This window comes from Myxine glutinosa, chromosome 1 (assembly GCF_964187855.1).
Source record: "Myxine glutinosa chromosome 1, kmMyxGlut1.1, whole genome shotgun sequence".
NCBI classification, from domain to species: domain Eukaryota; kingdom Metazoa; phylum Chordata; class Myxini; order Myxiniformes; family Myxinidae; genus Myxine; species Myxine glutinosa.
This window is the reverse complement of record NC_136261.1, coordinates 251519412-251536235: the sequence shown is the minus strand read 5'-3', so window position 1 is coordinate 251536235 and position 16824 is coordinate 251519412. Positions and strand designations below refer to the sequence as shown.

Sequence of the window (16824 nt, the reverse complement as noted above, 5' to 3'; positions counted from 1 at the left end):
CCTACTGATGCCATAGTGATGGGCAAAATATTGGCAAGAGGTTTGGCTTCGCCGGCTCATTGCGGCTTTGCAGTCGGGTACTAGTAGCACGTGCTATGCGAGGTGGATAGGCCTCTTGGAGGTGTAAATGGTGGCGGCCATTATCGGCGGTGTCCTTGCCTGATTTCTTCATAGGTCATCTCAGGGGGAGGGCGTTATTAGTGTTGTACTAAGGGATCCTAACTAAGTGTCTATGTGGTCTGCAGTGCCAAAAGGGACAAAGGTTTGGCTAACCAGGTGAGACATACAAGGGCTCTACTCATTAATCCCTACACTACTTAACACACGAATCTCCTGGTAGATTCACAATCATACATCTCAGCCGACAAAATGCCTACACATGAAGAACTTATCAAAGGAAGTGTTCCTTACTGCGACATCCCGAAGTTTAGGGAAGGTCATGGTGACACCCATGCAGTACCTACTCAGACCTACTCTGCTCTACATACAGTCACGTGAAAAAGTAAGTACACCCCATGTAAAGTTTTGACTTTTTCAAGATATTTCAACATACAGCTATTTGATCTTCATTTCAACAATATTTATAGATAAAGGTGATATAATATAACAAGTATCATGAAACATTTACATTTTGTAGTCCATTGTATAATTTAAACAAACATAAATGCAAATTTCGCATGTGGAAAAAGTAAGTACACCCTTGGCTCTAATAGGTGATATTGCCCCCTTTGGCAGAAATAACCTGAAGTAGGCGTTTCTTATAACTGTCTACCAGTCTCTGACATCGACTGGGAGAAATTTTTGCCCACTCCTCCATGCAGAATTCTTTCAGCTTTGCGATGTTTGAGGGGTTTCTTGCATACACAGCTTGTTTCAAATCCCCCCACAACATCTCGATGGGATTTAGATCCGGGCTTTGACTTGGCCATTCCAGAACCCTCCATTTCTTTCTTTTCAGCCATTCCTTGGTGGATTTACTGGTATGTTTAGGGTCATTGTCATGTTGGAAGGTCCACCTTCAGTTGAGCTTCAACTTTCCGACAGATGGCCTCACATTATCCTCAAGCACCCTCTGCTACAATGAAGAATTCATAGTGGATTCTATGATGGTGAGCTGCCCAGGCCCTGATGCAGCAAAGCTGCCCCAAACCATAATATTTCCACCACCATGCTTTACAGTTGGTATCAGGTTCTTGTGGTCAAATGCTGTCTTTGGTTTTTGCCAAACATGTCTTCTGGTACTGTGGCCAAATAGCTCTACCTTTGACTCATCTGTCCAGAGCACATTGTTCCAGAAGTGCTGGTCTTTGCCTCGGTGTTCATTGGCAAATTTTAGTGTTGCCCTGATGTTCTTTCTGGAAAGCAAAGGTTTCCTCCTGGCACACCTCCCATGCAGATCAAATTTGTGCAGCCTCTTTCTAATGGTAGACTCGTGCACTTTGATATCAACAGTGACAAGAGCTACCTGTAGGTCCCGTGATGACATTCTGGGGTTTTTTAAAGACTTATTTCAGCATCTTGCTGTCTGCTCTTGGGCTGAACTTGCAGGGGCGGCCTGGCCTGAACATGTTGGCAGTTGTTTGGAATCTTCTCCACTTGTAGATGATCTTCCGGACAGTCGAATGATTGATTTCAAATTGTTTCGAGATCTTTTTAAATCCCTTCGCAGACTCGTAGGCATCTATAACCGTCTTTCTGAAGGCCTCAGAGAGCTCTTTTGATCTAGGCATGGTGACGCTGCACACTTCAACAACAAAGAGCAAACCAAACTAAATGTCTGAGGTTTAAATAAGACAGGTTCCTCCAAGATCCTCTCTAACGATGTTCTAATCATTTGCACCTGAGCTGGTGCACTTGCTTCAAATTTTAGGTATTTGAAGTAGTGATAAATGGAGGGGTGTACTTACTTTTTCCACATGCGAAATTTGCATTTATGTTTATTTAAATTATACAATGGACTACAAAATGTAAATGTTTCATGATATTTGTTATATTATATCACCTTTATCTATCAATATTGTTGAAATGAAGATCAAATAGCTGTATGTTGAAATATGTTGAAAAAGTCAAAACTTTACATGGGGTGTCCTTACTTTTTCACGTGACTGTATATCACTACCCAAATTCATAACACTATCTATACATCTTAACATGGATTTTGCCAAAGGTGAAAAACCCCTCTTGGGGATGGGAGCAAATGAAGTCGCTACAACCACCACCATGTGACCTTTAGTCCCCCTGCCAAGTTTGGTTGAGATTCCATAAGAGACGACTGAGTGTATCATAGTCAGACAGACAGATACCAAATTGCTTATTTTTGCATGATTTCACAATGTTCATGTTGGATTATGATTGATTGTATTCATTTAACTTATTTTGTGTAAAAAATAATCTTGAAAGGAAGTTTTGCTTTGATAAAAAACTTTTGACAAAGCAAAACTTCCTTCAAGTGGTTGGCTGTATTTCAGATGCAAAACAAGAGAGTTTATAGAATACCTTACCCGATACAGTGTTTAAGTAAATCATTAAATTGAAATAAAATAATGATTTTAGGTCATGTAAAAAAATTCCAGAAGTCTAGTGCTATTGATGCAGTCTTATACAACACTATTAGTCCCCTACCCCGAGGGGTCTAAAGGTTTGCTCTCCGTCTACAAAACAATATAATACTAATAATATCGCCCACACCCCTCCCCATTCCCTCAACCAAGTGGTTTTCCTTCCTTGGACAAACTGGAGATTTTTGAAATTGTCAAAACGGTGATTTGTGCTCTGCAGTGTTCAAGTATATAATTAAATTGAAATAAAAGAAAGATTGTAAAGTCTCACAAAAAATTTATTCTGGAAGTTTTCTATTGATGCAGTGTCTATTACATCACCTCGTCTAACATGTTATTTGTGCCTGTTGTTTGTTTCCTTCATTGCGTCCTTAAAAACAATGTTTCCTGTTTGGAATAATTTTCTATTTTTTTTGACTGCCAGACAGGCAGACAGAGGAGTTCAAAAATCGCACCCATGTCCGAAGGAAGCGCTTTTGTTAGGCATTTTTCATATGAAATAGGCAAAGCCTAGAAACAAATGAAATTAATTAGAATGACCCTTTAGAAGCATTCAGAATTACCCATTATTATTTCCCACATACCCTTTAGAACCCCCTATAATTATACGAAATAACGTTATCGAATTAAACACGGTGGGTTAGAAAGGTTCTTCTTCTACATTTTTGACGGATGGATGAACGCATGGAAGGAAGGACACGGCCAAATATTTAAACGGCTTCACCGCTTAAAAATGATCTCACTCCTCTGTGTGCATGGACAATCGGGATAAGTTCAGAGCCAAACGACTGCTAAACTCCAGGTTTGTTTTCTGGTTCATGTTCTGATTCGGGGTCAAAAAACAACATTCAAATTAAAAACTTGTTCAAACAAACAACTTCGCGTGCGTGGGATAATAATCCAATATAAAAGCACAATTTTTTATATTTTTTTTGGTATACCAGATCGAGGCTCGTGTAAGAGCTAAAACTAATATTAATATTATATTAATTAATATTATTCCCAGTTTAAAGTGGAAAACCTTTGAGTTTAAAGTGATGAAGAAGAAGCTGAACAGACAGAAGAGTGATGGAATATGCGTATAAGATGTACAGGGAGGTTCGGTCAGTGAGAGGAGAAAACATTGTAGATAGATATCCATCCAAGTATCCCAGGCCCTTTATGAGGTACTTGGGTACACAGTACAAGTCATGAGTCTGTGTACAGCTGACGATGGGAAGGATACTACTCCCTAACAGGTGGCTTCCAAAGCAGTACCTTTTCATGGAATGCACTGAGTGTTTTTTTTACCACTAACAACTCGGTAGTAATGGGAAGTGAATACAGCTCAACCAGTTGAGCCAACCTACATATAGGTATGGAGGGTTGATAGAATAGTGTGCACCTCCAACTTGAAGGGACAAGAGAGGGATGACGATGGGAAGGCCAATGAGACAACACCGTCCACAAGGAAGTTCAAAACAAACGGAACAGCAGGCGGAACATCACCTCGAGGGGTGGTGTGTTCTTTAATGCAGTGCTCACTTTTGACACTGCACAGGATGGCAGCTTGGCGGTGATCGAAACCAGGACCAGACAGATCAGAGGCGAGATCAGTACCAATTGAGCAACACGACGGTCCATTACTGTCTAATTGTGGCATTAGATTCAACACAAGATTCTTTCTCTGTTGCAGGACCAGGAAGCACATGTCACACCGGTTATTGGCACATTCATCCTGACCAACAGGACGTGTCCGCCGCATGCCTTCCTGTCTGTGGTGCGCACAAGTGCAGATAGGGAGCCCGGTTCCCAGGTGATGCGATGGCACCACCTATCGTGTAAAAACATCAGTCACACCTCACCTGCAGTAAGCTCTCGGTTCGTTGTTTCTTCTTGTTTCTGCACTTCTCCGCAGCGATTTTGTTTCGCTCTCGCCTGCGCCGCAAGCGATCCTCTTCTTCTGTGCTCAGCTGAATAAAACAACGCACGCGATACCATACACAGGAACCATTGCATTTTAAAATCTACTCTCCTGTGCTTGTCGAGCATGATAGGAAAAATACAAATCACCAACACTGCACTTAGGCAAGCACCAACCACCTGCTGCTAAATATCAATTGAGGTTTTTATGCCTCCGCCCCCGAAGGTGGCCGGACACATTATGTTCTCGGGTTGTCCGTCCATCCGTACGGGCTAAAACTCGTTATTCTCAGCAGCCATATGTCCGATTGAGACGAAACATTCAGGGTAGGGGTGCCACCCATGCAGAATGTCTTTATGATAATTTTGACATCATAGGTCACGTGGTATGGCAGCCATCTTGGATTAAAAGCAAATAATTAAAAAAATTATTTCTCGGAAACCGCTGAATATAATTTTTTTAACTTGGCACATTGTCAAGTACTCCCAATGGGGAACAAAAGCATTATAATGATGACATCATATGTGAAGTGGTATACCAGCCAAAAATGTTTTCATCGAATTCCTTATCCTAAAAGTCTGAAATTGCATGCACATGATCTATGACCCATTTGGATTGAAATATTACATTTATGACATCATATGTCACAAGGTTTGGCAGCCATTTTGGATTTAACCTAAACCCTAAAAAAAACAACCTCCCAAACCACCAAATAGGTTGACTCAAAACTTTACGTGTGTCATTGACTAGGCATGGCGATTAAAAGTTGATCACGAAAACCTCATTGGTCACATGATGTGGCAGCCATATTGGATTGAAAGAAAATATTAAATAATTATATCTCTGAAACCGCTTACCCTATCGATGCGAAATATTACATTTTTTTCCCCCCGCTCATTTTTTCCCCAAATATTCCCCTGCTCACGGGGCCGATCATGAACCCTGTTTCATTCCCTGCTCCTGAACGTGCCAAACCGCTGATTCCTGGTCACCCAGAATGGGTCGTTGAGACACCGAGGGGGCCACCTAGAGCACAAAGGGAGACCGGGAGGGGGCCACCTAGAGCACAGAGGCGCCAGGCTCTGGGCCGACCGGGCCGACGTGCATCGAAGTCCTTTCCAAGGGTGTGGTGCTGACCGAACCGCCGTGGTGCTGACCGGGCAAACGTGGCGTGGTGCTGACGGGGCTCCCGCAGCCGTGATGCCACTCCTCCCAACCCCCCAACCCCCCCCACCCCTCCCCCCCCCCCCCCACAATTTCCATGTTTTAAACGTTTCCCAGTGTGTACCCTGGATTAGAATAGGTACACCGTATCCCTGCGTGTCATAAGAGACGACTAAGAGGGTTGGCGTCAGGAAGGGCATCTGGCCATAAAAACATTGCCTCAAAAAGAGAACCATGACAATTACAACTACATATGCGCAGGGTACAGCCCGAAGTGGAGATCGGTTTCTGAGGTTTGGGACATGGAATGTAGGGACAATGACAGGGAGATCAGGAGAAGTGGTGGAAGTATTGGTCAGAAGAAGAGTGGACATATGTTGTGTGCAAGAGACGAGATGGAAGGGAAGTGGTGTGAGAATGGTGAAGGGTAGGCAGGGACAGAAATACAAGTTTGTGTGGCAAGGGTGCCTGGAGGGCGTGAATGGTGTTGGTGTCCTGTTTTCTGAGGAGTTTGTAGACGGTGTGGTGAGTGTGACGAGAGTGAGTGATAGGTTGATGATGGTGAAAATGATGATTGGAAAGCTCTTGGTGAACGTCATCTCGGGATATGCTCCGCAGGTTGGTCGGAGCGATGAAGAGAAGGACAAGTTCTGGTGTGCGATGGAGAAGCTGATGGAAAACGTGAAAGATGAGGAAGTTATTGTGGTAGGAGGAGACCTAAATGGACATGTGGGAAGGAGTATGGATGGTTTTGAGGAAGTTCATGGGGGTTACGGATATGGTGTGAGAAATGGAGAAGGTGAAAGGATTTTGGAGTTTGCTGATTGAGCTGATTTGTTGATTTGTAATACTCAGTTCCAGAAAGAGGATAATAAGCTTGTTACATACACGTCAGGTAGGTCGACGACAACCGTTGACTACCTGATGGTGCATAGGCGAGATAGGGGGCACCTCCGGGACACAAAGGTGATCCCGGGGGAGGAGGCTGTTTTACAGCACCACTTGGTTGTCTGCGGCATAAGGGTGAAAGTTGCGAGGAGAGCTCGGCGGGTGAAGTACCAACCGAGAATGAAGGTGTGGAGGTTGAAAGAGGTGACAGTAAGGGAGGCATTAAAAGAGAGGGTGAGTAGGGTAGAGGATGATGTGGTTGAGCTTGAAAGTGGTTGGATGTCAATGAAAGCTAGTCTGTTGGGAGCCGTTGGTGAGGTATGTGGATGGACAAAAGGACCACCGAGGAACTCGGAAACATGGTGGTGGGATGATGAAGTTGGAAAGAGGATTGACGAGAAGAGTAAGAGGTTCAAGGAGTGGCAGAAGGCGAAGGGTACGGGAGCAGAAACAGCAGAGCATGAAAGTTATAAGTCAGGCAAGAAGGCTGCAAAGAAAGAGGTAGCAAAGGCGCAGGAGGCATGTAGGAAAATGATCGGAGAACGCTTGGATTCGGAAGAGGGTCAGAGAGCAGTATTCAGGATTGCAAAGCAGATAGCGAAAGAGAGGTGTGATGTGATGGGGGTGAGTTGCTTGAAGGATGAAGTGGGACAAATCGTTGTGGACCCAGATGGAATTAAAGGAAGATGGAAAATATATATGGAAATGCTGTTGAATACAGAGAATGAATGGGATGCAACATAGAGAGTAACCCAGTTTTAGGACCGGCAGAGAAGATAACTGAGAAGGAAGTTGAGGAAGACATAAAAGCAATGAAGAGTAGAAAAGCGGGAGGGCCGACGGGAGTTGTGGGAGATATGTTGAAGGCAGCAGGAAGTTGGGGTGTGAAGAGAATGACAGAGATCTGTAATCTGGTGGTGAAAGAAGGCCGCATTCCAGTGGTTTGGGAACTGAGTACCCTCGTCCCTCTATACAAGGGGAAAGGTGACCCTCTGGAGTGTGGCTCGTACCGAGCGATAAAATTATTGGAGCATGGAATGAAGGTATTGGAAAGGGTGTTGGAGAGGAGGATAAGGAAGAAAGTGAAGATCGATGAAATGCAGTTTGGATTTATGCCAGGAAGAGAAACGACAGACGCGCTTTTTATTGTGAGGCAGTTGCAGGAGAAGTACATGGAGAAGAGGAAGAAGTTGTTTCTTGGGTTTGTTGATCTGGAGAAAGCATTCGATGGGGTTCCACGCAAAGTATTGACATGGGCAATGAGGAAGTTAGGAGTGGAGGAATGGTTGATCAGAATAGTGATGGCAATGTACAAAAGAGCACGCACAGCTGTAAGGACGAAGGACGGGAACAGTGGTGAGTTTGAGGTGAAGGTGGGAGTGCATCAGAGGTCGGTACTAAGTCCGCTACTATTTGTAGCTGTGATGGAGGTGCTGGCTCAAAACGTAAAGGAGGGTTTACCATGGGAGTTGTTGTATGCAGATGATCTGGTGTTGATTGCGGAAAGTATGGATGGACTGAAGGAAAAGATGAACAAGTGGAAGGAATGTATGGAGACAAAAGGTCTGAAGGTGAATATCGGAAAGACGAAGGTGATGGCAAGTGGTAAAGCATGTGGTGAGGTGGAAAGAACTGGGAAGTGGCCCTGTGCTGTGTGCAGGAAGGGTGTCGGAGTGAACTCCATTCAATCTACAATGTGCGCTGAGTGGGTTCATCAAAAATGTAGTGGTCTGAGAGGGTCATTAACCAGTGTGGCAGCTACATTCAAATGTAAGGTGTGCACAGAGGGAGCTGCAGATGGATGGAAATGTTGAGTTGGATCTTGGAGACGGCGTGAAGCTGGAAGGTGTGAAAACATTTTGCTACCTCGGAGACATGCTGAATGGAGAAGATGGATCAGACTCGGCAATGGTTGCAAGAGTGAGATGTGCATGGAAGAAGTTTCGGGAACTGAGTGGCGTGCTGATGAGGAGGGGAGTGTCGTTGAAGCTGAAGGGAAAGGTGTATGCTGCATGTGTGAGAAGTGTTATGATTTATGGGAGCGAGACATTGGTAATGAACGTAGAGCAGCAACGAAGGTTGGAAAGGGTGGAAATGTGAATGGTTCGATGGATGTGCAGAGTATCGTTGAGAGAGAGGAAGACAAATGATGAATTGCGAAAAATGATGGGAATAGAGCCTGTGATTGATGTTGTGAAGAGGAACAGGTTGAGATGGTTTGGTCATGTGTTGAGGAAGGATGAAAGTGACTGGTTGAGAAGAGTGATGGAAATGAATGTAGAAGGAAGTAGAGGACGGGGAAGACCGAGAAAGACTTGGCCAAAGATGGTGGAAGAAGAAATGCGGGCAAGGGGGTTAACAAGGAGAGATGCAGAAAATAGGGCAAGATGGAGAAAATTGTCATGGGGACCGCAAAGCTAACCCCCGCTCTAGCAGGGAAAATGGCCTTAAAATGCATGTGGTTGTTGTTGTATCTAACACCATTGTTGCATATGGTATGAAAATGATGATGTCATATGTCACGTGATTTGGCAGCCATATTGGATAGAAAAACGAACCTTACCCAATCAACACGAAACTTCACAAACATGATCCCCTACCCATACATATGCAGAGTGTACATTTTTAAGGTCATATGTCACGTGGTGTGGCAGCCATATTAGCTTGAAAGCTGATGATTAAAAAAAAATCAATGCTCTGATACTGCTTCACCGATCGATGTGAAACCTGTCATGGCTGGAGAAAATGTGATACTTGAAAACTGCTGAAGGAATTTAAATCAAACTTGTTTAATTTTAGGACAGTGAACGAGGGCATCTACCCATTGTGAGACAATGCGGGGGCATATTGGCGACCGTCGCATTGCTCTACTTATTTCACAGTTTAAAGCTATAGAAATAACAATTTTAAAATTCTAGATATCGATAAAGGTTTTTTTTAATGGACGCTTTAACAGTTTTTTACACAAATTTTCATGTACGGATGCTTTCCAAAAGTTCTGTGATTTTCCCAATGTACCGGTTTCTATGTCCGTCGGCATGCCATATTTTAGCATTCTACGTCACCCGGAAGGTAAAAAACATTAATATCAGTAAGTGAGTGAGTCAATCAGTGGTTAGAATGAGCTTTATATATTAGATATCCACACCTGTGTAAACAAATAATCAGTGTTAGTTTGCATGTATTAGATTCGACTCGACTGTTTAAAGTTTAGGTGAATATAATTGAATGTTATTACATGGGAATGACTAATTGGTAAATAAATGTCCAGTAGCAAAAAGCTTTGGTTTGTTCTCATCATCCTGAGCTCAATCTTTCTTCTCTGCAACCCGAAGGTGTGAGGTTGAATTTCATCCTACTATATAAAATTAGGCAATTACTTGTGTATATGTACATTTGATAATTATAGAATAAAAAACGACTTCGTCAATCTTCACCAAATTTTGCATATGTGCTTGGGGTACCCAGGGTCAGGGCAGGGGCACAAAACAATACCCCTATCACCACGAGGGTGGGGAGACACGAGGGTGGGGAGACGACTGACAATTTTTGCCTGTACACATGGGATTGTGCAAGTGGCACTTTTTGCCCCACATCCGCACCCTACCTAAGGGCCATACCCATTCCCATTGGGAGTGGTGTATCGAAAAAGGCGTGGCTAATCGCCAAAAAAACTTTGTAAAAGTGCTCGGGGTATGCAGGGCCAGGTCATGGTCATTAAATAACTTTCTCCCCCACTCTCCATGCGAGTGTGGGGGGATAACTTGCGATTTTTACTTGTAAACAAGGAATTGTGCAAGTGGTTTACTGACCCCTGCTGGAGAGAGGAAGTATTGAGGGTGAGGATGAAATGCCATTTCTGAAAACAAATCCTCTAGCTCCCAGAGGTAGTCAGTGGGTAATACCACAAAAGTAAAATAGCCATTTGGATTGCAAGAGCGAAAACACTCAGCTCATTATTGAAATTTTTAAATAGCCATCTCTCTCATTCAATACTGACCCTATTTGTCACTATAGTCTTGCACCACCACCAGAAACCACCATCCCCACCCCCAATCCCTTCCTTCATGTCCTTACTACCCCCATCCCTGTCACGATCCAATTTATAGATCATCTTCTTCCCATCATCCTCTTCCAACTTGTTGGACACCTCACCTTATCCACCTCTTTCCTTGCTCCTTTCTTCTTTTACCCTTACGGGCAGGGGAGGTCTAAGTGATTCAGGGGCGCTGGGTTAAAATCAAGGATGGGGGGAACGACACTCCATTTATTCTCCCACAATCCACTCTGAACCCAAATAAAGGGCCCAATTTTCACAATGCATGTCCCTTCATTAATGCACCACAGTTTGCGATTTGACTTTACTTTATTCTCCAACATTCATCAAAATAATACAGAAAATGTAGAGCTATTACTATTAAAAATACATTTAATATTGTAATAGGAATGTAATGACTCGAGATTAAGTTGACATCTCAGTGAGCGTGTATTGTGTTGGGCTCGAAAAACAACATACTCTAGCGATAACTAGGAAAAATTAGGTTAGAAAAGTAGAAATGTTTTTACCTGGATGCCCTACCATTAACGCTGCTGCCTGCGCTGCTGCTTCATTCTCCGTTTTACTTTTGAAGAAATTAGTAACTTTTTGTAAACTTTCATGTAATTCTCTGTTTGTTTTTTTCAATTTTCTGCCCCACTTGTATTATTTAGTTTCATTGCTTCTGGCTAACTTTACCTAAAAATCATTAATAATAATAAAATAATAATTGAGCCGTAAAATAACGTCAACTAAATTGATGACGTGTGCATCATTTTTGAAAAAGAATTACAACCGATGAATAGCGCAAGCTAGATCGATCACGTGTCAAGGTGTGGGAATGATTTTTAAAAAAAATTCTATCTATTAACGCAAGTGGAATAGCTCATATTTGTGAAGGAACAGTAGATATCTGGAAGTAGTTGTTGTTGGAATTGTTTTGCTATCAGAGCATATTGAAATACAGCAGATGAAAACATTACCAGATTTTTAATTCTGTACACTAGATTATGTAATTGATGGATTTTATTCAGCAAATCATAAAATATATAGATCCCACCAGCCGTCGCCCCACCGTCCCCCGTGCCCCCCTTCATCCTGGGCCGTGGCCAATTGCCCAGATTGCCCCATAGCTAAGACCACCCCTGCATACAGGTGCTACAACTTTGCATCCGGTTGTCAACCCTCTCTGTCCTTGATCTTCTTTGTTCTCTTCCACACCTCCTTATTTTCACCAACTTCGCTACTTCCTCCGTCCACCATACTTGGTTTCTGTCCCTCGATGATGTACCCTTTCCTGATGTCCATTCGTACAAAAATTGTGCATTTCCACTAAATGCCTCTCAGTACTTCTTCAACTCCTCCAAATCTTCAGCTTCTTCGCTAAGTTCTTCATACCTGTCCCTCATCCTCTCCTTGTACTCTATGACAATGTTGTTACATGCTCCTCCCAGACCCCCTGGACACGGTGTACCTCGGAGCCCCGAGAGGAGTCACGGCAGGAAAATGTGTTATTCTGTATGTCAAAGATCAATTGAGAAGCCACCCCAATTGATACTCACAAACAAATATTGTATTAAGATCACACAAGAATAACAGCACAACAATAATAGTATTCAATAGTACAATCAATATGTCCTATGATGGTACCATCAGTTTTGTAATATATAACTCACTGTGCTCCAAGTGAGTGAAACAAGAACATCCCCAATGTCTCTTATTCCCGGCTTCAAGCCAAAGTTGATTCGCTCCAGCGATCGACAGAACAATGTCCGATCGAGACCAGAAAATCCCATTTGGATGGCAAGTACAGTCACACAGCCCCAGCTGCACAAAGGTGCCCTCAAGGTGACTGGGAAATCCAAAGGCCCTCCAGGCGACTGGGAAATCACACCCTCGGGTATGGACTTTCACGGCTCACAGTCGGCGAACCGCAAATTAATCTTCAAGCCACGGTGCACACACACACGCCAGATACGTCTGAAAGTGGTGAAAACGGCTGACGAAGCAAAGACCTTGCTCGACGCGCGAAGTGCGTGGGTCAAAATGGCTGACGACCTGTTCTTGAGACGTAACGGCCCGGCGATAATTCCCCTCGGAATCCACCGCCAAAAACGTGACACGCAGGTTGATCGGTCACAGCGATGACAACTCTGTCGCAGGAATCCCTTTCCCGGAAACCTGAAAGTTCGCTAGCGACTCTTGCTCGCCAACGTTTGCTCCAGACCGCAAGTAGCTGTTGCGGTCTGCTCCAGACCGCAACATACCAGTAAATCCACCAAGGAATGGCTGAAAAGAAAGAAATGGAGGGATCTGGAATGGCCAAGTCAAAGCCCGGATCTGAATCCCATCGAGATGTTGTGGGGGGATTTGAAACGAGCTGTGCATGCAAGAAACCCCTCAAACATCGCACAGCTGAAAGAATTCTGCATGGAGGAGTGGGCAAAAATTTCTCCCAGTCGATGTCATAGACTGGTAGACAGTTATAAGAAACACCTACTTGAGGTTGTTTCTGCCAAAGGGGGCAATACCACCTATTAGAACCAAGGGTGTACTTACTTTTTCCACATGCGAAATTTTCATTTATGTTTATTTAAATTATACAATGGACTACAAAATGTAAATGTTTCATGATATTTGTTATATTATATCACCTTCATCTATCAATATTGTTGAAATGAAGATCAAATAGCTGTATGTTGAAATATGTTGAAAAATTCAAAACTTTACATGGGGTGTACTTACTTTTTCACGTGACTGTAAATTAAATATATATACTAGCGAGGGGCGATTAAGGGGAGGGTTAGTATATCGCACAAAAATGTTAGTCAATAAAAAAATGGGAACGTAAAAACAAAAAGGGAGCTCTGTCTACTGTAATACCATGACATCATGGGTGATGAAAGTTGTGGTCAAGTTTCATCGAAATAGCAAGCTCCCCTGAACTTCGTTCCAGGTGAGATAAAAATAACGCTCGTGGCGAGATGTCAAATTGCCGCACCCTCGTAACTTCCCATAAGGGGTGTGTGTGTGTGTGTGTGTGTGTCTCTCTCTGTGTGTGTCCGTGTGTGTGTGTGTGTGTGTCTGTGTGTGTGTGTGTGTGTGTCTGTATGTATGTGTGTGTGTGTGTGTGTGTGTTTGTGTGCCCGTGTGTGTCCGTGTGTGTGTGTGTGTGTGTGTGTGTGTGTCCGTGTGTGTGTGTCCGTGTGTGTGTGTGTGTGTTTGTGTGTGTCTGTGAATAAAAGAGAGATATAATTGTGAGGAACAGAAATGAAAAAACGAGATGTGTGTGTGTGTGTGTCTGTGTGTGTGTGTGTGTGTGTGTGTCTATGTGTGTGTGTGTGTCTGTGTGTGTGTGTGTGTGTGTGTGTGTGTGTGTGTGTGTGTGTGTGTGTGTGTGTGTGTGTCCGTGTGTGTGTGCAGTGTCCATGTCACGGCTGTAACCTTTTTATCATTTGGGTTTTGTCATCAAATTTTCACAAAAGCTTTATTATGAGAATATGGAGAAGGCAAATTAATAATTTTTTCAAAAAGGTCAAAGGTCAGCGTCACATAAAATCATCAATTTTCATGCGATAGACCTGAAATTTAAAAAATTTGCATATTGGGTCAATTAATTTGTGGACAGCACAGATGAAGTACACAAAAACGGCAACACAAATATTTACCTTTAAATAGTCTTCTATTAATGTAAAAATCAAGCAGAAAATCAACGAAATGTGGAAACCAGTGAGAGCAGACAAAATATCGACTTTACATATGCAATGAAATAGTTCGACATGGCGAAAGTTTGATTTGAGTTCCAAACACGATGTTTGATTTGTTTGTTTTTTAATAAGTATATTTTTGGGGGTACATCAATATAACTTCTATTAATACAATGAAAGTATATCGCACAAAAATGTGAGTGTTGTCTACTATAACACTATGGCTTGCAAAAGCAACCTGAATAAAAACAAAAAGGCAGCTCTGTCTACTTTAACGCCATGGCTTGCAAAAGCAGCCTGAATAGCTTTCACCAATCGCTTGAGATGGTAAATTTTCAGATTTCACTCCAGATTTGGACATTTATTTAGTTTACACTCTTCAGCATCCAATCCTCATATCAGAATCAAGATTTTAATGATAGCCGGTGAAGCCGGTGTTGTGAATGAACGCGTACAACTACGTATTATGTTGAAAAGCCAGATGTTGCTGGATCCTTTGAGAATTCCAAGCTTTGACGCACCAAATCGCTCAATGGAGGCCGCCATCTTGCGGATGCGGAAGTATGCATAAACAATTGCGAAAAAGTTCAATAGGAGTTGTTTCACCCGTCTTTGATTGATTCACAATCTTATGCACCTCTAATTTGTAATTAAAATACTTTAAGACCAACCTCCTTCCCCGGGCCCACAAGGGCCCTGGTTATCTTCAACGAAAATCGTCACCAAACACCGGAACCAATGAGATTCGAGCATTTGAAAAAATATTTCAAAAAGCTTATACGTTTCAGAGGCTGAAAACGGCGTCAAATATTGTAAAATTGACGAAGAACTATTTTTTAGAAATCTCGCGGCCTTAGGGGATCGTTTTTCACGGCTGGAAATATCCGTAGTTGAGACGGAATTAATCAAGAAGGAAATTTTATAAATTTTAATCTCATCCAGAATGCAAATGGTGTCATTTTGAACTGGGTACGGTACCTACTACACCTACCTACTACCAACTACCTAACCTACTGATGCCATAGTGATGGGTAAAATAGTGGCAAGAGGCTTTGGCTTCGCCGGCTCATTGCGGCTTTGCAGTAGGGTACTAGTATGCTTCAATTATGTAATGATAATAATCGACCGTCTTTCCAAGGCAAGGCACGTTCGAGTAGGCCGAAACAAAATGGCGGCTTAACGAGGTGCTCAAGGAGGTGCAGAACCCAACGAGGTGCAGTTGTCTGACCAAGATGGCGGGACGCCATATTGGTTAACCCTTTTCGAGTTTTTTTTCTTATGAGTACCTCGTTAATCATCTTCAAAAAGGGTGTTATAACTTATAACACACCCAAACTCCCAGTTTTCATCATTGCAATCTGTTGGAGGTCCAGGTGTATGCATGCAAATTTTGTGGCTGAAAGGTTTCATTGTTTTGGAGTTATGGAGAAGACAGATGGACAGACTGGACGGATGGACACTGCCTTTTATTATTATTATATATATACTAGTACCCGACTGCAAAGCCGCAATGAGCCGGCAAAGCCAAAGCCTCTTGCCAGTATTTTACCCATCACTATGGCATCAGTAGGTTAGGTAGTTGGTAGTAGGTAGGTGTAGTAGATGCCGTACCGAGTTCAAAATGACACCATTTGCATTCCCGATGAGATTAAAATTTATAAAATTTCCTTCTTGATTCATTCGGTGAATTCCGTCTCAACTTCGGATATTTCCGGCCGTGAAAAACTATCCCCTCCGGCCGCAAGATTTCTAAAAAATAATTCTTCGTCAATTTTAGAATATTTGACGCCGTTTTCAGCGTCCGAAATGTGGTAAAAAGCTTTTTTGAAATATTTTTTCAAATGCTCGAATCTCATTGGTTCCGGTAATTGGTGACGATTTTCGTTGAAGATAACCAGGGCCCGTATGGGCCCGGGGAACGAGGTTGGTCTTAAAGTATTTTAATTACAAATTAGAGGTGCATGAGATTGTGAATCAAACAAAGACGGGTGAAACAAACTCCTATTGAACTTTGTTCAATTTGTCATGCATACTTCCGCATCCGTAAGATGGCGGCCTCCATTGAGCGATTTGGTGCGTCAAAGCTTCAAAATTCTCAAGGGATCCAGCAAAATCTGGCTTTTCAACATAATACGTACGCGTTCATTCACAACACCGGCTTCGCCGGCTATTATATATATATATATATATATATATATATATATATATATATATATATATATATATATATATATATATATATATATATATATATATTGTTGTGGATATGAGGATGGTGTTTTTTTTTTATTGCTTTATTGTGGACCCTCCTGCCTCCAGTTGTGTATAAAGGTCAAAGGGCGTCCCGTAGTTAGGTCATATACAATCACGGTTAGCCAATAATAGATTTCCTGCTTGTTGGTAGTTATTTCCTTATTCTGTGTATTAGGCTTAGGATTTGTCTTCCATTAATTGACACTCCATTGCACCGAATTCAAATAGATAGATCCCCTTTCATTTTCATTTCACAAAGCCTCAATTGCCAACTGCATTCACCGCGACTCCATTAGCCACGAGGTAGGCTTGGAG

General features: G+C 42.6%; 1 protein-coding gene across 1 annotated transcript in view; it reads right to left on the bottom strand.

The window, feature by feature from the left end:
* LOC137419390 (cyclic AMP-dependent transcription factor ATF-3-like) overlaps positions 1-16824 on the bottom strand; it is a 50995-nt gene that overhangs the window by 19795 nt on the left and 14376 nt on the right. Inside the window, exon 2 of the mRNA XM_068105465.2 lies at positions 4403-4510. Within this exon, the coding sequence (XP_067961566.1) occupies positions 4403-4510 (108 nt within the window). The remainder of the gene's footprint in view (positions 1-4402; positions 4511-16824) is intronic.